The sequence below is a fragment of the Microcaecilia unicolor genome, chromosome 8 (assembly GCF_901765095.1).
Source record: "Microcaecilia unicolor chromosome 8, aMicUni1.1, whole genome shotgun sequence".
NCBI lineage: Eukaryota > Metazoa > Chordata > Amphibia > Gymnophiona > Siphonopidae > Microcaecilia > Microcaecilia unicolor.
The window spans coordinates 180,038,318-180,063,917 of NC_044038.1; the positions used below are offsets into that span (position 1 = coordinate 180,038,318).

The 25,600-nt window shown below is 43.6% G+C and overlaps 1 protein-coding gene across 1 annotated transcript in view; it reads right to left on the reverse strand.

Annotated features, from left to right (window-relative positions):
* Positions 1-25,600, reverse strand: part of STK10 (serine/threonine kinase 10) — a 92,256-nt gene that overhangs the window by 52,539 nt on the left and 14,117 nt on the right. Inside the window, exons 2-3 of the mRNA XM_030211855.1 lie at positions 23,569-23,733; positions 992-1,040 (exon numbers count right to left, since the gene is read on the reverse strand). Of these exons, the coding sequence (XP_030067715.1) occupies positions 992-1,040; positions 23,569-23,733 (214 nt within the window). The remainder of the gene's footprint in view (positions 1-991; positions 1,041-23,568; positions 23,734-25,600) is intronic.

Genomic DNA, 25,600 nt, shown 5'->3' on the forward strand with positions numbered 1-25,600 from the left:
GCTACATAAACCATAGAGTTACCTTCTTGTGACTCCCTGAAGCAGGTGTCTGCACCTGCCGAAACACGGACCAATGTCGGGTCATTCTTCTGGTGCTATGCAATAAGGAAGTTTTGAACATTAACTCCCAGGCTGGAAGTCAGTTTGTTGTAGCCCTCTGTTCCTTTGTTTTCCTAGGAATGGGAAGGAGGCAGGACGCATGTGAAATCTACTGATGTTCAATGGAACTGGGCTGCCGATTCCCCAAAGATCGGAATCGCACAGGTGGAACGAGTTAGTAGTGTCAGTCAGGGTTGAAAACAGTCTGTTTATGCTTATGTTGTCTTTACTGTTTTTACTTCTACCTTTGAGATCTTCTATGATGGAATTCTTTCCCCCTTTTAAATGGTTTTTTTTTTTTAGGGCTGCATGTTAATCACGTCCAACGCATTAATCATTGAACATGATTAAACAAAATGAATTGCAATCAATGATTAGCTGCCTGCCCAGTCCAGCTTCCCTTCTGGATCGCTGGCGACTCTCCCCTCCCCCTTTACCTCATCAGTTGTCTTGCAGTAAAATCGTTATCCTGCAGCGGCTGGTAGCGTAATGAAGTGCTGCCTCACTCTGCACTGGGCCTTTCCTTCTGATGCAACTTCCTATTTTCAGACCGGGTCAAGTCAGAAGGAAAAGCCCGGTACAGGTCAAGGTAGCATTTCAATACGCTGCCGACCGCTGCAGGGACTGTGCTTCACAATTAATGCATGAAATTACTATACAGTAACGAGGCAGATAACGCAGCAAACTTAATGCCACCTGAACAGGTAAAGCTAACCAAATTGTGTTCCAACATTAACTGAATGGCTACAAGCTTAAAACACGAAGGCTTTGCAGTTATGAGTGTCAACAGCAAAATCTTACCATCCTTTGATAACTAGGGACCCTATAACACTTTATATCTATCCCATAGGCAATGAGAAGCCTGCAGTAACACACTTTTCAGATAACTTACCAAGCATAACAGCATCCACAGCTCCACCAGGACAAAACTCTATCATGATCTAACCAAAAGAAAATATTTCCATATTATATGTTATTACATCTCAGGACTTGAGCAAAAACAAAATACTCAATTGTAAAATCAAGATTCCGTTTAGGAAATAAGAACAGTAACGAACATTTCTTACAAGTCAAAGAAAGCAATTTCTCCCCCCCCCCCCCCCCCCCCCCCCAAAAAAAAAAAAAAAAAGTTGACAAGTCATACACACCTCAAAAATGTCATCAGGTTTAGTGGGCAAATAATGAAAGGTTACTCAATCCCGAGACCATGTGCATAGCTGGATTTTCAAACAGGTCCTGGGCAGCTATAATTGAGACTGTCAGGCACATCCAAAATATTGCCTCTATAGCAAGAAGTATCCTACTGGAGGAGTAGCCTAATGGTTAGTGAACTGGATTGAGAACCTGGGAACTGGAGTTCGATTCCCACTGTGGCTCCTGGGCAAGTCACTTAACCCTCCATAGGCACAGGTACAAAAATAAGTACCTGTATATAATGTGTAAACCGCTTTGATTGTAACAGAAAGATGATATATTAAATCCCATTCCTTTCCCCCCTTTCCATTGTTCCCTAGGGACAGAGAAAATACCTGTATACAATATGTAAACCGCTTTGGTTGTACCACAGAAAGGTGGTAAATCAACTGCATGACCTTTTCAAGGTCTCTGACTATCTTATTACTTCTTTATATCTAGCTTGCTGGTGCTCATGCTCATCCATGTTTTCTTAATCACATTTACCGCTTTTTCCACCTCACAATTAAATCATCCTGGCTGTTATATGGCCTTCTTTCAATTTTTTTTTTTTAGTGAATGAAATACATTTTATCTGGGCTTCTAAAATTGTCTTTTTAAGCAACATGCACACCTCATGCAAACTTTTCCTGGCAACCGTTTCTTTTTGATTTTTTTTTTCTAATTTCCTCATTTTATCAGTTTCCCTTTTTAAAAATAAGAGCTGCAGTAGTAATTTTTTTAATGGTCTTTGTTCCAGTAATAACAAAATGTACACTATTGCCTAATGGCCCCACCACCATTACCCCTTGCACATAGTCCTGTTTAGCATTAGATCAAAAGTACTTTCCCCTCTTATTGGATCCTGGACCGACAGACATTTATGGCATCAAGGAACTAATTCTCTAGCACAGTGGTTCCCAAACCTGTTCCTGGAGGTACCCTAGCCAGTCAGGTTTTCACGATATCCAAAATGAATACTCATGAGAGATTTGCATGCAGTGAAGGCAGTGTGTGTAAGTCTCTCTCATGAATATTCATTGTGGATATCCTGAAAACCTGACTGGCTGGGGTGCCTCCAGGACCAGGTTGGGAACCACTGCTCTAGCATGTCCTGATGAGATATTTACCCAATCAATATTGGGATAACTGAAATCTCCCATTATTACTGTGTTACCAAATCTGTCAGTCTTCAGTATGCTCTTCTCTATTACACATGGAATTTCTATCCATAAAGATTCTAAACAGTTTTATTTCCTGCTGAAAATGTATTCTGTTTGACTATCTCATTCTTAACATATAGCACCATCCTGTCACCAATTTGATCCACCATGTTATTTTGATATAAATTTGTACCCCGGTATCAGTGTCCTGTTGGTTATCCTCCTTCCATGAGGTCTCAGAGGTCTATCATGTCTAACTCATCATTTATTCCCATCTCTAAATATTATGTGTACTTATGACATGTGCAGCGGCTGATTGGGGGTGGGAGGGAGGGCAGGGCGCTAATTTGGAATCATTTATTTCTGTCTCTGGGCTTATGTAGCTTATGATATCCTGTCAGAATATTATCCCTCCGTATTTGGCCAGTATCTCATCCATATTCTGAACCATGGGCTCCTGAATGACTGTTGACCTTCCTCAGGTTCTAGTTTAGAAGTTGGCACTGACATTTAAAAAGGAGAAGGGGCAGAAGCCTGCTTCCACGCTACTTACGGTGAAGCCCTTCCTTATGGAATAGACCCCCCCCCCCACACACACTTTTCCAGGACGTTGCCCAGTTGTGAAGAAACCTAAACCCTCTTCCCAGCACGATCCATCTCATTCACACAGACTCTGGAGCTATGCCTGCCTCTTGGGTCCTGCATGTGGAATGGAAAGCATGTCCAAGACTATCCTGGGGGTTCTGGATTTCAATTTACTTAAAAGCCTACATTTGGCTTCCAGAACAAATCACTACATATTTTTGGTGCCCACATGGATCAAGACAGCCGATTCCTCCTCAGAACTGTCCAAACATCTTTTCTAGGAGACACACGAGGACTGCCCCTTCCCACCAAGAATGTGACCAATTGATCTCGACAGTCACCAGCCACCCAGCATTCTACATGAAGGTTTTAGGAGTAGCCCTCAGAGCCAGGAATAGTCTTAATGTTTGCGTGTCAAAATGTTGTCTGGTTGCCAAAAGCACTACAGTTTAATTCTGTACCCCTCCCTTCTCTCTCCCCATGCTTTAAAAATATTTAGAGCAACTATTTCTTAAGTCAGCCCCATGGTGCTCCCAGGAATGCTCAGCAGTAGGGATCCTTAAAGGAGCCACAACCACCTCTGCAAATCCACAATGTCTGCTGCTATTTCTCAGGAAGGACAATATAGGAAAAAAGCCGTAGAGGGCTGCACTTCAATCAGAGGCAAGGATGTCTGCTGAGATGCACAGCAAGCGCTGACCATTATTCCGGGTAACTGACAGTTCTGCTGAATTCACCCTTTTAAATTCTGTGTAAGGTAACTCAGCTATTTGTTTGAAATGCAATAGGGCTGAAAATACACTATATCATGTGCTGTGGGACTGAGTTTGTAATACAGAGATACTGGAGACAAGCAAGTTCCTGTCTCGTATAATAAATAAACACATTGAATTAAATCCGCTACATCAACTATTAGAGGTACAAGGTGGACACATACGCTTAAGTGCAGAACGAGGTTTGCTTCATCGGAAACTGTGTTTGGTTGCGAAAAAGTGCATTATGCAACATTGGACCTCGACTCATCCTCCAACATTTTGGCACTGGCGTAACCAAGTGCACCAACTGATGGCACAGGAGGCGAAAGAAGTTAAAGGCTCCTGCAAATGGAGAATCAGTTTTCTAAAAATTTGGGGGTGTTACGTGGATGGACTGTCCCAGAGGGGAAGAAGCCTTATTCGCAATACATTGTGAACAACGTTGCTAACAGTAGATGTATACAACCTATGCTAATGGATTACATAGGGGAGGGGGGAGGGGAGAGGGGGTTTTGGGGTACAGGTAGGGAATGGGGGAGGGAACGGGGAGTTAGGCTGGAGTTGAGCATGGGGAAGACAACAAGGGGGAACTAAAATGATGACAAATTGTATGCTATGATTATTCGGAGCTCACTCTGTTGAGATGTTTGTATGTTCAATTACAGTGAGCATGTTGACTGTTTAATTTTGTTGATAATAAAAAAAGTTGAAACAAATTCTGTGTAAGGGCCAGGACGCTCCTCACAGCTCTCTCAGGTACAGATGCTTCCTACATTTGCTATACATACAGTCTCTGGTGTGCCCATATCCTGAGACCTGGAGACAGGCGTTAGAACAGCTGGACTATTTTGGGTCTCTTGCAAGCAGTGAAAGGTTGAGGCTTTAGCAAGCATCCTGTTTATAAGAACAGTACAGCAAGTCCAGTCCCTTCCTCAGCCCATGCGACACATCAAAAAGACAGAAAGGAAAGCAGTGAGGGAGGGGGACTCCGTAAGAGACCTGCTCAGAAGAATACAAGCAGAAGCACAATCACCAACACAAAAATGGACCTCTGATTCAAAGTAGTCTGTTCCAAAATTACTGAAAAATAAGGTGCAAACTGAAAATGGCTCTTTTGTACAGAAAAAAAAAATGTTTCAGTCATACCTGTACTCCAACCCCCCCCCCCCCCAGCCTTAACTTAGTAACTGAGGTACAGCATCCTGCCCCAGAAACCCTCTTCTAATGATCCAGCTGAAAATTAAAACCACATATAAAATTTCCCTTCCCAATCTGTTTAATGTGTTTTTAATTCTCTCCACTTTGAGTTACACAATCTAAAAAGTTATCAAGTTTTAAACGAAAGTAAAATTAGCAGGTCTGTGCCTGAGTGGTGCTGAGATATTACAACGTAAGGTGTGGAGCCTAGAAGACACACCCCAGGGAACAGAAACAACTTTTGGAGAAACAGGTGCCAGCTTCGCACCCTATCAATCTCAAAGCATCATCTTAGCAGACTCTTCTTTGTGAGAAAAAAGTCTGGCTCACTCAGGCCAGTTATCACCAGGCATTGCTCAAGTGCGGTCAGTTCTGATGTTAGCAAAACATTCTCTGTATGCAAAATTGTCAAATCGTCAACGGGGAATATGGAACTGTAAGAAGTTGATGCAGGTACGCTGACAGTGTAATACTGCATTTTGGAACTCCTGGCTCGAGGCAAAAAATTCACACCCCTGGACCCCTTCCTTCAAAAAGTCCTAGTGCTAGTGTAAGTATGAACATGTCTACCTTTTCCTGTCTTCCACACTGAAGACTTTGACCCCTGATGAATTTCAGTCAAGTAGGGTATTCTTCAATAAAAGCTTATGTGAACTCTGTTTTCTCCCCATTTCCTGGACCACCACCGCTGTTTTTGCAGAGGTTTTCTACTTTTTTTTCTTTACCTAATGTGAGCCAAGGGTGAGGCAGGCAGTCAGCATTACCAGCTGAAGAAGGGTGTCTCCCGTCAGACCAGATTGAGTCATTGCAGGCTGGCAGGACTGCGATTCCACCAGTGGCATTCTTTAAACATAGTATCAGTGCAGGGCTTAGACCCACTTAAACTGATTAGCAAGAAAATCAAAACCTGGAGCACACTGTCACATTATTGAGTGCCAAGCCAGTTATGTAACTGGGCCAGCACTGGTTTTAAACACAAGGTAGCATACTGGGAACCCTTGCATCCATCCCCATGAAAGCAGTTATATATAAAACTTTTTTTTTGCTTTCTGAAACGAAGGGGTGTAAGGGAAGGGTATTAGATTTATTGATATACCAAGGTGGTACAACTAAAGCAGTTTATATCTTACTTACAGGCATTTTCTCTATCCCTATTAAGCTAGGTCTGGATTTCCCTCGGAAGCTCAATGTGAGTTACATTCAGGTACTTCCCTGTCCCTGGAAGATTCACAATCTCAATTTGGACCAGAGGAAACGAAAGGTTGAGGCTGGCCTAAGATCATAAGGAGCCACAGTGGGATTCAAAATGCTCTTCCTTGGTTCTCAGTTTGTTGCTTTAATCATTAGGCCTACACAAAGCAAAGTGCTAATTCTTAGGTTAATATGGGCCGAGGCTGGTTTAGTTGAGTGGAGTAGTGGGCTGAGAATCAGGGGTGCAGGGTTCAAATACCACTACGGCTCATTGAAAAATCACTTAGCCCTTCATTGCCTCAGTACAAGTTTAGGCTGTAAGCTCTCTGGAGACAGGAAAATACCTACTGTACTTGAATGTAACTTACCTCGAATTTCTAAGAAACATGTGAGCTAAATCCAATCTCATTCCCTCTAGACACAATATGAAGACTGGCTGACATTCAAAGACCTGTTCATCTTTCAGTTCTGGCACTTCGCTAGATGAACCTTTGAAATAAGCACAATGCTCGAGGAGGTACCAAGAGCTAAATTTGAAATCTGGTTTATCATAACCTTATTTTAGGAAGTCAATTCTTTTTCTTACGCTTTTTCTATCAATGATGTGACCAACCCAATGGAGCAGATCTCGAAGTTACTTGTTTTAATTAAATCAGCAGTTTTCAAGCTGGCCCTGGAGACCCTGCCAGTTAGTCCAGTTTTCAGGATACCCACAATGAATATACATGAGAGATCTGCACACAGTACATTCATAATTAATATCCTGAAAAACCAGACTGCTGGCAACTGGGAGCAGCTCAAGAAACACTGGTTTAAATGAGTTGCAATTTACTGAACTTCCTGTTTTCACAAGGTCTAACAAGCTGACTTTCTTGGTAGCTATATGGTGCATAACCTCAACTCTTCATTTCATAATCCTCGTCCATTTTACTTCACCCGACTTCTGCTGCCCTAGATCTTTGTGAAAGCAGGAAGGCAAGAGGGGTCTAGAGACAGGGGTGAGGGTGATGAGTACTGTGTACAATGGGCACCCCCAAACAGATCTACTTTCTGAAAACATGTGCTGAATTGGGTGTCAAATACTTGTGTCCCTGGGAGAACTGCTTATAAAACAAGGTTCATATCCAAACTGTTGGACCTTGAACAAAATGTACGAGCCTCAGATTTAGTCATGAGTTTGGAGATAACTGAATATGCACAATAATTTAGTCCATCTTTTAGCTAGTTTTCAGCTGTGGAGCCCAATAAAATGGAGACTCCCTATACATTTTTGTTTTGTTAAGCAGCATTTCTGTGCAAACTGATCCACAAATGATTAAATGTTGCCGAGCACTGCCCAGACTGTTCCTGAACAGTGACTCCATATTGAGACACGCCCAAACTAACACACTGAAAGCCCTAGATTAGGTGGAAGACACATTCTAATCCAGGGTTTCTCAATGTGCCCCAGAGCCGGTGATTGAGCCGAAGACACAAAAAAGATTATATGAACTAAAGCAGAGGTACGCCCAATTCATTCCACATGCCCATGTCATGCAGCTCAGACTCGCAGTGCTACTGCATTCCACCGACTTCATTCAGCATGGATACACTGCGTCACAAACATCAATGGAAAAAGCCTTTGGAAGTGGATACCTGGTACCCTGGGTCATCCAGAGAGAGGGGAATCACCTACATCTCCATCAGCATTCTCCAAATAATTCCAGCATGGCAGGGGTGAGGCTGGCTCTGGGCATGTGCTGAAGTCTATGACAAGATACTGATCCAGCTGACTCACAGCACAAAAAGCAGATCCATTTGGGAGTGCCACGAGACCGGAGATAATTTACATCGATGCAGACGCAGAAGAACACAAATCTTCGCAAATGCGGAAGCACACTGGAAACAGCGAAGATGACTCAAAAATAAGTCATACAACTGATGTTTTATCTGGAGAATCACTTTTCGAGTCAGAACTTGGCGGTTTGGTCTATTCCCGTAAAAAGACAGTATTCCACATACAACTCTACTATACAAGTTTGTATATTGGCTTAACTTTTGCAACTGATTTTCTCGTTTTCAACAAAAAGAGTCTCAGAGATTTTGTAGACTCCTGAGGCAGGCCAGCAGCCCGGAACACGGCCGTGTCGAGTCTTTACTGTGACATAATAAACTTGGATCCACGAAGCATTGTCAAGAGACTTATTTTTGAGTTATCTTTGCTGTTTCCAGATCCCCTCTCTAGACATGTAAAACGTATATTGTGCACGTAAATAAAAACAAAATAAAATAGCCCCCATCTCCCACATCCTTGTCCCTACCCAATGCGTGACTGTCCCACACTCAAAGTCCTCTCGCTCTTTACCCTTCTCAACTGAACCATTTAAGGAGGTAAAAATCTTCAATGCGGGCTACAGTTAAGACATGTTATTTTTAACTCAAGCTATTTTTAGCCCGTCCCATTTTCTGCAATGAGACCTAGTTACTAATAACTGGGGCTAACAGTAAAACATCTTAACGGTAGTCCACATTGATATCTTCCTCTCTAAATCACCCCTAAACCCCCTCCTTGTGTTAACACTCAGTATACTTTTATCTGAGGATCTGAAGGCGACGAAGCAGTGTGTCAAGGCGGTGGCCGTAGCCAGAAGGTTGCTAGGCTGTATAGAGAGAGGTGTGACCAGCAAAAGAAAAGAGGTTTTAATGCCCCTGTAATAAGTCGTTGATGAGGCCCCACCTGGAGTATTGTGTTCAGTATTGGAGGCCATACCTTGCTAAGGATGTAAAAAGAATTGAAGTGGTGCAAAGAAAAGCTATGAGAATGGTATGGGATTTGCGTTACAAGACGTATGAGGAGAGACTTGCGGACCTGAACATGTATACTCTGGAGGAAAGGAGAAACAGGGGTGATATGATACAGATGTTCAAATATTTGAAAGGTATTAATTCGCAAACGAACCTTTTCCGGAGATGGGAAGGCGGTAGAACTAGAGGACATGATATGAGATTGAAGGGGGGCAGACTCAAGAAAAATGTCAGGAAGTATTTTTTCACGGAGAGAGTGGTAGATACTTGGAATGACCTCCTGCGGGAGGTGGTGGAGATGAAAACCGTAGCGGAATTCCAGCATGCGTGGGATAAACATAAAGGAATCCTGTTCAGAAGGAATGGATCCTCAGAAGCTTAGCCAAGATTGGGAGGTGGGGCTAGTGCTAGGCAAGACTTCTATGGTCTGTGCCCTGAAAATGGCAGATACAAATCAAGGTAAGGTATACACAATAAGTAGCACATATGAGTTTATCTTGTTGGGCAGACTAGATGGACCGTGCAGGTCTTTTTCTGCCGTCATCTACTTTGTTACTATGTTACTTTTAAATGCCTTAGAGTAGGGAGGGGGCTGGGGTTGAGAGGAATACATCTTTGTAGTTTATTAGAATCACACTTGCCACATCCTGCCATAATATTGAAGTCACCTAGAGCAGCGACATAGAACAATAAAGTGAGTTACTGAAAGGCTACTTCCTGTCCAATGTCAAAGTGATGTGATATTGAGGGGCCACACTTTTCCTCACCCCTGCCAAAACATCTCCATCCTCCAGTACAATGACCTACAAGCTCAGCTGAAGGATCAAAAGGGAAGATCTCTTTAGACAGATACTGGCTCTCTAGACTCGATTCTTAAAAAAAAAAAAAAAAAAAAGACAGCAGCATCTGCATGTCCAACGCCCCCTTCTTCCTCCTTTCCTATTTTAAGCGCCAGAATAAAGACTTTGGAACCAAAAGGTCAGATCTGCGTTTCAGATAAAGGGCTAAAACGAGGGTCAAAGCTGACAGCATTTGAGGAAGATGAGGGCTCAACAAAATGAATACATATGCCTTTATTTTGTCTAGGAACACATCCTGCTATTGTTACTCATGTTTTTGGCAATGGCTGCTCATGAGTCATCTAGGGTTTTCGAAGTAGATCTTCTAAAAGCAGGATGACAACTACTACTACTTATCATTTTTACAGCGCTACCGGACGTACGCAGCACTTCACACTTGAGCATGGAGACAGTCCCTGCTCGATAGAGCTTACAATCTAATTATGAAAGACAGACAGGACAAGTAAGGGATAAGGGTTAGGACAGACAGGACATATCAGGGATAGGGGACAGTTGAAGGGTTAGGTTTAAGAGTTAAACTGCAAGGGAATGGATGCATCACCTAACTCTGAAATGTTCAGGTACAGTCTACACCTCTGCACACACCCAACTGCTTACTAGGACCACCCTCCAAAGCAGCATTTCCCAAGTCTGGTCCTGGTCTGGAGTACCCCTTGCCAGTAAGGTTTTCAGGATATCCACAATGAATATGCATGAAAGAGATTTGAATATAACTTTCAGGATATCCACAATGAATGTGCATGAACTTGATTTGCATACAATGCCTCCGTTATATTCAAACCTCTTTTTTGCATATTCATTGTGGATATCCTGAAAACCTGACTGGCAAGGGGTACTCCAGGACCGGACTTGGGAAACACTGCTCTAAAGCAAAGGATAGTTCATCATTTATAGTCTGCATGATGTGGATAACATGGAAACATATTACTACTAATTTCTATAACGCTGCTAGACGTATGCAGTGCTGTACATTGAACATGTAAAGGACAGTCTCTACTCAACAGAGCTAAGACGACAAACTAGAGATATGGGAAATACTTAAGGAGGGAATGATAAAACAGACATGGGTATTGAACAAGCGAATAGGAGTTAGGAGTTAAAAGTAGACTGAAAAAGATGGGTTTTTTTTAGCCTAGATTTGAAGACGGACAGAGATAGAGCTCGATGTACTGACTCAGGAAGTCTATTTCAGGCGTATGGTGCAGCAAGGTAAAAGGAACGGAGTCTGGAGCTGGCAGTGGAGGAGAAAGGAGATAGGTACAGATAAGATAGATTTACCAAAATGAAGTTCCCGGGGAGGAGTGTAGGGAGAGAATAGAGAATAGTGGAGAGGTACTGAGGAGCTGCAGAGCGAAGGCACTTGTAAGTCAGTCAATAAGAGGAGTTTGAACTGTATGTGGAAACGGATAGGGAGCCAATGAAGTGATTTGGAGAGGGCTAATATGAGCATAGCGACACTGGTGGAAAATAAGTCATGCAGCACAATTTTAAACAGATTGAAGGGGAGAGAGACCTGCGAGAAGCAAGTTGCAGTGGGAAGTGATAAGTGTGTGGATAAAGGTTTTGGTAGTGAAAGAGTGAGAGAAAGTGATATCAAAGATGACTACAAGATTATGAGCTGATGAGAGTTATCCATATAGATAGAGGATGGGGGAAAAGACGAAAAGCTCAGTCTTGGCCATGTTTAGTTTCAGATGGCGACAAGACATCCAGGCAACAATGTCAGCCTGCCTGAGAGTTGGGCCTGGACTCCTGCTGATATTTCTGGTGTGGAGAGGTTGATCTGGGAGCAGATCAGAGCCCCGAGGTACCCCAACTGATAGAGGGATAGAAGTGGAGGAGGATCCACCAGACTATACATTAAAAGTGCAATGGGAGAGATAAGAAGAAAACCAAGAAACAACAGAGCCCTGAAATCCAAGTGAGGACAGCGTATCAAGGAGTAGACGGCGATCAACAGTGTCAAAAGAAGCAGATAGATCACCAAGGATGAGGATAGAATAGAGACCTTTGGATCTGGCCAGGAACAGGTCATTTGCGACTTTAGCAAGGGCTGTTTCAGTTGAATGAAGAGGGCATGTGCCAGATTGAAGTGGATCAAGAATAGCTCGAGATGAAAAAGTCAAGACAAAAGTGGTGAACACAATCCCAAACACAGAAATATACAAATTACATTAAAAAAAAAAAAGGCTTTTCCAGAGACGCTAGGAAATGTACCCATAAATTCTCAATTCTAAAATGCTAAACAGAATAAGTGTGTTTGTAGTAACCGTACTTGTGTTCTGGTCATTCTTTGTAATCCAAGAAGTTTCTCAAATTCCACCTCTAGTGCACTTTTATTGTATCAGCCCCTCTATGTAGGCACTGGAAGTTGGCTAACATTTCACTGCTCCTGCTTGAATCAGAGTTTCAAATACTATATGGAAAATTACAGGCTACAAGTTTCTGCTCAAAGTGCGTTGCAAAGACAGGCTGTTACAGTAACCAGTCAAGAGAGGTCAATTTCATGGATCATTCTGTTTGGCTTTAGATTACAGAACAACTTTCTAGAAGTCTTCCTCCATGCACACATCCAAAGGTCAATGCTACTGGATGAGCAAATATACCCCATCACTACTCTCAGAACCAACCAGCTCAAGGTTACTGCTAGACTGACCAAGGACAGTAAGAACTTTACCTCTTGTTTGGCAAGTTATGGGATGGTTTTCAGGAAAAACTGACTAAGGTGGGGGGGGGGGGGGGGGGGTTTCAGAACTATTGTGCTACCCTGCAAGATTAGCCATGTTCCCTCTCCCTGACTCATTTTCATGATTGTCATGGCTTAATACTTTCCAATTAACCTTCATCATATTACAAAGCAAATGCCAGTTTTCAAATCCAAACTTAAGGGTCTACCCTAGAGTACTCTGCTTCAAGACAGTGAGTATGAAAATGAAGCTTTACAAGTGCCCAGTGTAATCAAAACACTACAAGAAAGATGTAATTACATAATCATCACGCTCTCTTAAAGGAAATTTGACGATGTAGTGTAGAGCAGTTCCCAGCTTCTCTCACACTGTGCGTCAGATCTGTTGTCTTTTAGTAAAAGAAATTGTGTTCCTGTTAGTTACTCTTTACTTTTATTCTTAATATACCTATAAAGTTTAAAGTGGATTACAGTGCTCAAGAAGTTGAACAAAAATCCAGAAGTTACAATTCATAAAGCTAGAATAGTGTTTCCAAAGTCAGGTACTGGAGCACTCCCTGCCAGTTAGATTTTCAGGATATCCACAATGAATATGCATGAACTTGATTTGCATACATTGCCTCCATTATATGCAAAACAAGTTCATGCATATTCACTGTGGATAGCATGAAAACCTGACTGGCAAGGGGTACTGCAGGACCCAACTTGGGAAACACTGGGCTAGGACATTTGCTTATTAGATAAATTATTGCTAAATAGCCTATCCAAATCTAAAGTAAACAGCTGAAAGATCTAAACACGATAGTACATTCCTCTATCAGAAGGCCATATCCAAGAGACTAATATTTACCCATAGGAAAAATTCCTTGCTAAACACACCCTAAAGTTCTTTCCTCAAGTGCAGCAGAGCTGAGAACAGAGCTGGCTAAAAACAAACACAAGGCCCTGCATTCAGTGTCAAAGGTCCTTCAAGAGCAAAAAGTTGGTCAACCACATTCTAGTAGAAAGGGAGGCAGAACAAGGGAAGGATGTGCAGGTCCAGAGCACCCAGAGCAGAGACCAGGATCCATCATAGATCTGCATCATCTCAGCCATTAACATCTCAGTTCATGAATGGGGAGCATTTCACTCACCATGAGCTTGCGTTACTAAAGTGCAGCCTCATCCCTGCCACTATACCCAATTCAGGGAATCAGTGCCACTTTCCACTGGTAGCAAACAGCCATCGATGGCAAGAGGATCAACTGTTCTGTAGACCCCTCAGCACACAATTCTGTTAAACTCTGAGGCACTAAAGTATCAGTAAAATATATTAACTGTCCCGAAGCATCAGCAGGTCCCAGCCTACCCTGTACATGCAACAACCAGGGAACCCAGCACAGAAAGCACTACCTTAAAAGCTAAAGTCCACAACATCTATCTACAATTCAAAAAACACCTGAAAGCCTACTTTTTCAGATCATCCTTCCCCGACAAGCTCCTCAATCCAGCAGCTCTTTACTATTAGTCTCCAACTATTCAAAACCTGTCCCACTGAAACATAAGACCCTAAACTACTTGTCTCTCACAAATCTCATGGCACTACACTGTCACACAATCATGTAACCTGGTTTTCATTAAGTAATCTGTAACCCACTTGAACCTTACTAGGTAATTTTATTTATCTGGATTTTGCTCACACCTTTTTCAGTAGTAGCTCAAGGTGAGTTACATTCAGGTACACTGGGCGTTTCTCTGTCCCTGAAGGGCTCACAATCTAAGTTTGTACCCGAGGTAATGGAGGGTTGAGTGACTTGCCCAAGGTCACAAGGAGCAGCAGTGGGATTTGAACCAGCCACCTCTGGATGTCAAGACCGATGCTCTAACCACTAGGCCACTCCTCTACTCCATTCAATCCACCTTAAACTTCTGATCCACTTCTGAACCTATGTAACCAGTTTTACTTAAAATGACCTGTAAGCCGCATTGAACCTACCCCAGGTGGGAAAATGTGAGGTGCAAATGCAATAAATAAATAAGAACGTTGTAAAACCAAAGTGCATGCAAGCCAAATGGAGACTAGACTACAAATCTACTTCTGTTTTACAAAATGGGAAACCCCTAAATCTACAAATAAAATGGCAACAGAATCATTATCACAGAGCTTTTTGGCATAATTTTCCTTCCAATATCCCCCACTGGAGGTCGATGGACCATGTTCTGTAGAGTGAGCCATGGGGATACCATCTTCCTTATCACATGGAGCTCTGCTAACGTAGTGCTGTAATGAAACCTTTTTTCTAGTTGCAGTAGAATTTACATTCTCTCATGAAAGAGACAGTTCTGCAGCCTTAAGCCAGCCATCCAGATATATAGTAACATAGTAGATGATGGCAGATAAAGAACTGTACGGTCTCCAGTCTGCCTGAAGACAAACTCATTACATAAGGTATGAGGTGATACAGCATAGGTATACCGGAACTTGATTTATCCATGCTATTTTTAGGGCAAAGATATAACAAAAGAGAGGGAACAAAGTACAAACTAAAGTCCAAACAAAAAAAAAAAAAACAGCACCACGGGCCTTTAAAAATGGAACACAGTTCTTTAATGAATGAGCCTGACAAAAAGACCCGACACGGGCCGTGTTTCGGTGACTAGAACCTGCGTCAGGGGTCCCCATGTCTCATATAGTAAAAGCTACAAAGCACCAAGGCACTTTCAGAAAGTGAAAGTGCCTTGGTGCTTTGTAGCTTTTACTATACAAGACGTGGGGGCCCCTGACGCAGGTGCTAGTCACTGAAACACGGCCCGTGTCGGGTCTTTTTGTCAAGGCTCATTCATTAAAGAACTGTGTTCCATTTTTAAAGGCCCGTGGTGCTATTTTTTTTGTTTTGATTTTTAGGGCAACGACCATAGAAATCTGTCTAGCACTGTCCTTGTTCAAAAACTTTTGAAGTTGTTATTGAAGACCTTGGTAAGTTCCATTCCAGCCCATCCAGCCACAATCAAGGCACGGACTGTAGAAGTCTGCCCCGTACTGGCTTTGCTTCCCAATTACCAGTGTTGCCACTTAGTCTCCGCTAAGCTTCTTTAGATGGATTCCTTCTAAAGAGGATTCCTACGCGTTTATCCACAACACTTTTGAATTCCGTTATGGTTTTCATCTCCACCACCTGCTGCAGTAGGGCATTCCAAGTATTTACTAGCCACTCGGTGAAAAAATACTTCCCAACATTATTCCTGAATCAGACCCTTTCAACCTCAATTCATGTCCTCTAGTTCTACCACCTTCTCGTCTCTGGAAAAGGTTTGTTTGCGGATTAAAACCTTTCAAATATTTGAATGTCTGTTTCATAACCATCCCTGGTTTTCCTTTCCTCCAGGGTATACATGTTGAGGTCATCGTCTCTCGCTACGCAAACTGCATACCATTTTCATCACTTTTCTTTGAACCGCTTCCAGTCTTTTTACATCTTTAGCAAGATATGCCCTCCAAAAACACTCCAATTTAGGCCTCACCAATGACTTGCTTCTTTTCATGCACCACAGCCAAACTCACTGTGGAAGGGAGCTTATGGCCATCCTGTGTTATGAGCCTGCTCCTTATATAGGGATAAAATTTTCTAAATAAAGTAATAATGAAGAACCATTTATTAGCTAACAAGTTTGATATCTGTTAATAGTAACCGACCATATGCGTTACACCGTGCATCCAATGGAAGCATCAACAAACAAGAACATGAAACTAGAATAGATAAATTTGGATTTAGCTCACATCTTTCAAATTGGTATATCAAGGCAAGTTGAACTGACTGTACGCCATCATCTTTTCCCCAAGCACCGACGCCATTGTACTACAGAAAAAAGGCTCTTTGGTTACCCTGCCAGACAATACAGAAAAAGCCCTTGTCCTGCTACTGAGGACATTCTTCAATGGCTTGTAACTACTCAAGAGGTGGGAGTCAGAATTAGCTTCCTGCGAGGCATGTTACTGGAAGCTCACCAATAATCCTGCCGCACAATACAGCTATTCAAGCCAGGGGTTTTCTGACAAACACACAAAAATTCATTCCTCCTCTTTTCTCAACACCCCCAGGATTCTTTCCTAGATAGGTCTCTGGAAAAGAACACATTCTGTTTAAATCACAATTAATAGTGAGAAGCTGGAATCAGGCACAATTGTCTTTCAAGGTTGGGAGATGGTCACACATGACGGATGGTTCACTGGACTCAGCAAGAAACACGTTTCCTCTTGAAACATGAGGCCTACTTGAGGAGAAGTGCAGTTGCACCTTCAGTGGCAACACCTTTACGAGTCTACAGGAAAGCCAAGAGCACAGACGTACATGACCAAGAGAATCTATAAACTCAGTCTTGACCCAATTAATAAACCCTCCCCTCTTCACCCCATAAGTGCACACAGAATATAGGGCTGCTGCAAGAGTATTAGGTGCTCTAGAGTGAACCTTTAGCCTTTCCCCTCCCCCCAATAACTGTCAGGCCCCTAGCCCACCTTCTCCAAGACTGATAATTGAAATTAATCATTATGATCATCAGCTATCGGTCTTGTAAAAAAAATGCATAAATTGGACATACTTTAGAAAACTAAACTCAGTTTATATATTTCGTATTTGAATTTGTGTGGCTGTTAGATCTATTGTTTTGACTGCAGGTGCTCTTTGCACCCCCTCTTCAGAAGCTGCTGCCTTAGGTGACTGCCGTCTTGCCTGATAGTTACGCCAGCCCTAACAGCTGGCCTTGACAAAATCAGATTCTTCATAAGCTGCCAGAGCTCAGAGGTCATCATCTACTTTACTGAGGTTCCCAAAGCTCTATCTATAATGACACATTCTAATATCGTCTCTTCTGACCACCTCCCAGTACAGTTACTGGGTACGGAGCGCTTCCTTTTCCAGCCCTAAACATCCAGAATGAGCTTCAGCTCTTCTATTTCCCTTCCAACCACCATCTGAAAAGCTACATTCACCAAATTTTCCTTTCACCTTTCCAAAGCCTGCAAATCTCATGGACTCCATTTTTTTTTCCTCAGCTCTGTTGCAATGCTCAGCATTATATCTCCAGCATGAACGAAGCAGTAAGTAGTGGATTTCACTAAAGGAGATGCCTTGCTAATTAAAAGCATAACCGCAGAATAAAAAGAGTGAAATATGGTTTCCATTAATTTGTTTTCAGTAAAGTTCTGAGGATGAAGAAACCTAAACCATTCGCCTCACCTTCTAGTCAGTATTAGAGCCTTCAGGTTTATCCCACAGAGTGGGGGTGACACTCCCTTTCCACACACTGTGCATCTTTATTGTATTTATTTGGAAAAAAATATCCATCTTGCCTTCAGACAGAATGCAAAGCCTCCACAGTACTTAAATCCAGCAGCCAGGTCTGAAGTCAGTTACTCCGAAACTCTCCTTCAAAAGTATTAGTATCCCTCATTACAAAAGCACCTCACCAATACACCCTTAAGATGTTTTCTCAAAGATGGCTCAATGAAGTTGAGAAAAATCTCATTTAATACTGCCTTAGTGCATGAGGGAAGAATCCAAGGCTACGTTCAGCACCTGGAAATCCTGTGTTTACAAAAAAAAGAAACAGCCATTTCCTGTCCAAAAGTACAAGTTTACTTTATTGTAAGTAGATTATAAAACATTTTGCATGCTTCCTTTCAGCTGCCCTGGTATGCAGGACACAGAGCCCCCGTGAAAACTGAGGCATTTTCAGATTGCACTTCTGCAGAGAAATAGAGACCAGTTTCAACTACCTTCGCTGTTAAACAGCTATTAATTTTCAAAAATGCATCTCACTGTCTACTTCAGGCAGTGGAGGATGCCAGTCCCAAGAGCTGGACTGCAGAAGAAGGTGAGCTGCAGAACAAGCGACTTACGAAGCAGAGTGGTGCTGCTGCATGTGAAGACGAAGGTGCACAGAAGCAGCGTGGCATTATCAGAACTGAATGGCAGAGGGCTGGGGACCTGGACAGAGATAAATGGGAGACGGGGGTCTCAGTACTTTATAGATGTAAATTCCTAGGTCTCTAAGGGGCACTGTTTGAGAGTCATGGTTAATTCCCACAGAAGGGAAGGGTCACTCGCTGTTCCAAGGTCTCACCAGTAGAAGCACAAGTTCATCGGAGGCCACCTTTGAAAATCAGTCAGAACGCTCAAGATGACAGTTCCAAGCAAATTCTACTGAAGACAAACTCAAAAGGGATCTCTGAATCCAACAGCACATAACACGAAACATCCCTGCCATCCAGTCTTCCGTTATCTTCAGAAACGGCTTCTTGTTAGCCACTGTTCTACTTACTCGTTAATGAGATCTGTACAATTAACGTCTCCGTCTCTAATTTACTCCTACAATTGTGCATTAACTTCAGTACAATAATAGACAGCAAACGTGCATTATTTGGGGCGGGAGGGGGGAGGAGGACAGGGGCAGCTGGTAGGGTGGAGATCAGGGAAGTCCTTAACTAGTCATTTTTTCTTTACACACACTAGAGTTTAACCTGGACATATGGTGACAGACACACAGCACATGTTTGAAACTTATGAACAGTAGAGTCTGTCATCAAGTCTTTCAATCTTTGGAGACACATGGCCCTACTTTCCTTAAACGACATTTTGAACAGAACTCCTGTTGAGGGTGGGTCTTGGGGAGGGCCTCCGATCACAACAAGGTCACTGGGGGGGGGGGGGGGGGGGTAAGATTCCAACGGGGCCATCACCAGAGTCTCTCTCTCTCTTTCCTGCTCCCAATGGAATCTGGGTGATCACGTCCCAACAGGAGGAGAGAAAAAATTCTAGCAATGGGCCCCCCCCCCTTAGAGGCTGGGGAGGAGCAGACACAGGGCTTCAGGGCCTCTGGTTTGGCTGGAGGGGGTCCACAGGCCCCACCAACAGAAGATGCCTTCCTCCAGTGCCGTTCTTCACTCCGTTGCGTTGCTTGCCCTGTGGCTGCTTTTCTCCTCATGCCGCACATGCTCAGTTTTGATGAAATTGAGAATTTGCAAGGTGAGGGGAAAAGCAGCCACAGGGGCAGGGCAGGCAATGCGGCGGAGTGAAGAACAGCGCTGGAGGAAGGCTTCTTCTGCTAGCGGGGCCTGGGGACCCCTGCCAGCCAAGGTACAGTGGGGGAAATAAGTATTTGATCCCTTGCTGATTTTGTAAGTTTGCCCACTGACAAAGACATGAGCAGCCCATAATTGAAGGGTAGGTTATTGGTAACAGTGAGAGATAGCACATCACAAATTAAATCCGGAAAATCACATTGTGGAAAGTATATGAATTTATTTGCATTCTGCAGAGGGAAATAAGTATTTAATCCCTCTGGCAAACAAGACCTAATACTTGGTGGCAAAACCCTTGTTGGCAAGCACAGCGGTCAGACGTCTTCTGTAGTTGATGATGAGGTTTGCACACATGTCAGGAGGAATTTTGGTCCACTCCTCTTTGCAGATCATCTCTAAATCATTAAGAGTTCTGGGCTGTCGCTTGGCAACTCGCAGCTTCAGCTCCCTCCATAAGTTTTCAATGGGATTAAGGTCTGGTGACTGGCTAGGCCACTCCATGACCCTAATGTGCTTCTTCCTGAGCCACTCCTTTGTTGCCTTGGCTGTATGTTTTGGGTCATTGTCGTGCTGGAAGACCCAGCCACGACCCATTTTTAAGGCCCTGGCGGAGGGAAGGAGGTTGTCACTCAGAATTGTACGGTACATGGCTCCATCCATTCTCCCATTCATGCGGTGAAGTAGTCCTGTGCCCTTAGCAGAGAAACACCCCCAAAACATAACATTTCCACCTCCATGCTTGACAGTGGGGACGGTGTTCTTTGGGTCATAGGCAGCATTTCTCTTCCTTCAAACACGGCGAGTTGAGTTCATGCCAAAGAGCTCAATTTTTGTCTCATCTGACCACAGCACCTTCTCCCAATCACTCTCGGCATCATCCAGGTGTTCACTGGCAAACTTCAGACGGGCCGTCACATGTGCCTTCCGGAGCAGGGGGACCTTGCGGGCACTGCAGGATTGCAATCCGTTATGTCATAATGTGTTACCAATGGTTTTCGTGGTGACAGTGGTCCCAGCTGCCTTGAGATCATTGACAAGTTCCCCCCTTGTAGTTGTAGGCTGATTTCTAACCTTCCTCATGATCAAGGATACCCCACGAGGTGAGATTTTGCGTGGAGCCCCAGATCTTTGTCGATTGACAGTCATTTTGTACTTCTTCCATTTTCTTACTATGGCACCAACAGTTGTCTCCTTCTCACCCAGCGTCTTACTGATGGTTTTGTAGCCCATTCCAGCCTTGTGCAGGTGTATGATCTTGTCCCTGACATCCTTAGACAGCTCCTTGCTCTTGGCCATTTTGTAGAGGTTAGAGTTTGACTGATTCACTGAGTCTGTGGACAGGTGTCTTTCATACAGGTGACCATTGCCGACAGCTGTCTGTCATGCAGGTAACGAGTTGATTTGGAGCATCTACCTGGTCTGTAGGGGCCAGATCTCTTACTGGTTGGTGGGGGATCAAATACTTATTTCCCTCTGCAGAATGTAAATAAATTCATATACTTTCCACAATGTGATTTTCCGGATTAAATTTGTGATGTGCTATCTCTCACTGTTACCAATAACCTACCCTTCAATTATGGGCTGCTCATGTCTTTGTCAGTGGGCAAACTTACAAAATCAGCAAGGGATCAAATACTTATTTCCCCCACTGTATATGGCATTGCGGCAGGGGGGTGGCAGCGGTGATCCTGCCCCGACTCAGTGTCTAGGTGGCCCTGGATCACAATCTTAAAAACTCTCATAATTCACAGAAGTAAAGTCTATTACAAAAGAGACAGATTTGAACCTTTACAGCTGCCCTGACCTGCCACTTCCACGGACATATTTGCAGTGTGGTGGTGATAAATTCCAGGCACAGTGCAAGCTGGGAGCAGGATTTATGAAGAGCAGTTTCAAATGAGTGGAAGGCAATATTATAAGAATATAGCAAAGATCTTCTCTCTGAAGCCTAGTGGAGAACAGCTCTAAGCCCCTGTACAGAGAAGCTGCGTAAATTGCCCGCTTGTATAACCTTGTTCACCCAGTTTTATACCTAGTGCGAAAAACTGCACACACCGGTTAAAGAACACTGCCAGTTATGCACATACTTTAATTGCTTAATTAGCTAATTGTCACTCATTGGCAGGTACACAAGTGCACTTGATTGGTTTTCTAGAACCTTAGCTTGCAACTGCTGGGGAGGGGGGGGGGGGGGGGGAGAGACAATGGGATGTGGGAGGGGTATGGGCATGTCTGGGGTGTACCCAGCACTTACACACTAGGGTTACAGAACACTGTCAGTTACACCAGCCATCGAGCAAGCATAAGCACTCGTACCTAAAAAGTCAAACAAGTAACTACGCATTCGTACTGACATTCCATAAGAGCAGTTACAGGTGCGACCGTCAATATAGGAGACGTACTCTGGACCATTGGTAACATTACATAAAAGGTTCACAAATTCACTGACAGGAGCCTAGATCCCAAGGAACTGAAAAACATGTTTTCATCTATGCAAACCAGTGGGGTAGCTAGGTGGGGCCACAGGAGCATGGGCCCCCACAGATTTAGCCCTGGCCCCCTCTACTTTCAACCCCTCGCCGCCAGGTACCATTGCTGGTGGGGGCCCCAACCCTGCCAGCTGGTCTTCTTCAGTGTCGGTCTCCGGCGCGTTCGCTGATCTGTTTCTGTGAGTCCTGACGTCCTGCAACACGCAGGACGCCAGGACTCACAGAAACAGATCAGCGAACGTGCTGGAGACTGGCGCTGAAGAAGACATTGGCTGGCGGGGGTTGGGGACCCCCGCCAGCAAAGGTACCGGGCAGGGGAGGGTCGACGGTGGGTTAAAACTGTGCCCCCCCACCTCGGGCTCTGGATCCCCCCTCCCGCCAAGGTCTGGCTACGCCTCTGACGCAAATCACCAGGGGTTGAAAAGGATGGGGGAGGGGGAGGGGGGAAGGGAAATAAAGCTGTGTATACTGGCAACAAGGGAAGGGTCTGCTTTGGTGGACTGGGATTTAGATCAGATTAAAAATCTCCTGTATGAAAGGCTTGGACGCAAAACATGGATGCTAGGGCCGCAAATGAGTGGGAAGAGATTTGGAATTGTCCCAGTGGGAAATGCTAGACTTCCACCACAGGGTGAGGTGTAGGGGAGGGGGAAGATGGTTTGTTAATGGGAAGTACAACATTCAGGATCTTCTGTTGCCTTACACTAGAGGTTCTTAATAGTGCCTGCACCTTTGACGAGGTCAAGCGGGGTATGGAGAAGGGTCTTGAAACCTGAGGCAACTGACAAACTTTCTCGACAGGGAAGGCAAGTTATTGGTAGTATAGCTGTGAACTGCTGTAATTGTAATGACATGTTAGCAGTTTGCAGCTAATAGTGGGCATATGTAACTGACAGCAGTCACTAGTGGACACGTGGTTTAGGAAGAGGGTGTGAAGGTTTCACTGATCAAATAAGGGTGTGGGAACCAAAAAGGTATTTGTGACCTGAATTGGCCACTGTTGGAAACAGGATGCTGGGCTTGATGGACCTTTGGTCTGTCCCAGTATGGCAATACTTATGTAACCCCTGCTTTAAACAATAAAACTACTCCACTTTCAATTAGCGAGGAGAAGTGGGTGGAGGCAACACCCTTGTCACATTTGTGATGCCAACTGGCATGTCTGTAAGATTCCAGCCAATGCAAATGTGTGCGAACATCAGACGAAACCATTCTTTCAGGACATGAAATAAAAGCAAATGATTCACAGGGTCTCAGCTGCTGAGGTCTGCAAATAAGGGACATTTACAAGCCCCAACTAAATCCCACACCTCCTGTCACCCTCCCCTCAAGCAAACAGTTTTAGAAATACATTCTGTAGCTCAGTAGATGGTGTGGAAGGTGTTACCATGTGAATTAGCTTCAAAGGGCCAATGATCCCCCTTCCCAGTACACACACTGGTCAGAAACAGGCCTGAATGTACATATCTGTCCAAGTCCATTCACTAAAACTTTACAGAACAAACTTGGCTAAGGCTGCCTCTTACCCAGAGTTTGCTGTCATGGTAGAAAGCTCCCAAAAGCTTGACAATGTGATGATGGTTACAGCTAGCCAATATCTCAATTTCCACAATGTATTCCTCCAGCTCCTCTTCACTCTTGGTCTCAATGACTTTAGCGGCAGCCAGGACTCCAGTCTCTCTGTTCCTAGCCTGAAAGATACAAGTGAAATGCAACATCAGGAACCAAGGAAATCCAAGCTGGTGATTAGCACTGACTGCCTTTCCCTTCGTTGTTCAGTCACCCTACCTCTCATTTGGGCATTAACTGTCACCCTTCTCAGGTGATTATGGCATCACGAGTGTTTTTGCACTTGTCCAATTTCTGTACATTAACCTGCACAAGATTCTCTGTAGCAGACTACAGTATCTACTATACCCACATAAAGAAACCCGATGTGTTGAAATGCAAATACACTACTTTGGTTTCTTGTATGCTGAAAAGCATATAGTTTGAAAAGTCACCTACTGCAACATCTTCAGATTCTTATGCTAGTCCAATACAAAGTATTATTTATTTATTTAGATTTTGCTCACACCTTTTTCAGTAGTAGCTCAAGGTGAGTTACATTCAGGTACACTGGATATTTCTCTGTTCCAGGAGGGCTCACAATCTAAGTTTGCACCTGAGGCAATGGAGGGTTAAGTGACTTGCCCAAGATCACAAGGAGCAGCAGTGGGATTTGAACTGGCCACCTCTGGATTGCAAGACCAGTGCTCTAACCACTTGGCCACTCCTCCAAGAGAAGATAATCCAGTTCCCCCCCCCCCCCCCCCAGCCTAGATGTGCCCACTTCTAGATCCTGCAAAGGCCACAGAACTGCTGCCTCTAATAAAAGACAGTGAAATAAATTCCTCTGGAAAAGGGCTTTACCACTGTTCGTTTCCTAAAGCAGGATGACAAGGATCACTGGCAGTCGGGATGTGCATTTGATAGTAGGCATTCGATTCATAAAAGCACCCAAAAAATGTTAGTGTGTGCAAAACTGATTTTAATGTGCATTTACCTATGAATTAAAAGTTCTAGGGTGCGTCTAAACACACTTAGCATCCCAAAATGAATTAAACAAGCAATTCACATCTATCTGTTCCAAACCTCTTATATCTCCCCTCAGCCGTCTCTTCTCCAAGCTGAAGAGCCCTAGCCACTTTAGCCTTTCCTTATAGGGAAATCGCCCATTTCCCCGTTATCATTTTTGTTGCCCTTCTCTGTACCTTTTCTAATTCTACTATATCTTTTTTGAGATTTCGTGACCAGAACTGCACACAGTTTCAAGGTGCAGTTGCACCATGGAGCGATACAAAGACACTATAACATCTTCATTTTTGTTTTCCATTCCTTTCCTAATAATACCAAACATTCTATTTGTTTTTTTTTAGCTGCTGCTGCACACCGAGCAGAAGGTTTCAACGTATCAATGACACCTAGATCCTTTTCTTGGGTGGTGACTCCTAATGTGGAACCTTGCATCACTTAGCTATAGTTTGTGTTCCTCTTTCCCACATGCATCACTTTGCACATGCTCACGTATCATTTGGATGCCCAGTCTCGTAAGGTCCTCTTGCAATTTTTCACATCCTCTTGCGACTTAAGAACTTTGAACGATTTAGTTACATCAGCAAATGTAATTATCTTGCTAGTTATTCCCATCTCTAGATCATTTATAAATATTTAAAAAGCAGCAGTACCAGCACAGACCCCTGGGGAACCCCACTATCTATTGTTCGCCTTCAGAATACTGACCATTTAACCCTCCTTCTATCTATCCTTTAACCAGTTTTTAATCCACAATAGGACATTACTTCCTATCCCATAACTCTCCAATTTCTTCAGGAATCATTCATGAGGTTATCAAAAGGTGTACCTGTCTTCCACTTTTATTTTCTGTGTTTTATTACTAAACTCTGGGATTTATTTTATTTTTTAATAAACTGGAAGATTTCCTCTTCCCCACTGTCCCTGGCAGGACACGAGGAGACTGAGGAAATAGATGGCCTCCAGACCTTGCCAGCAGAAGAC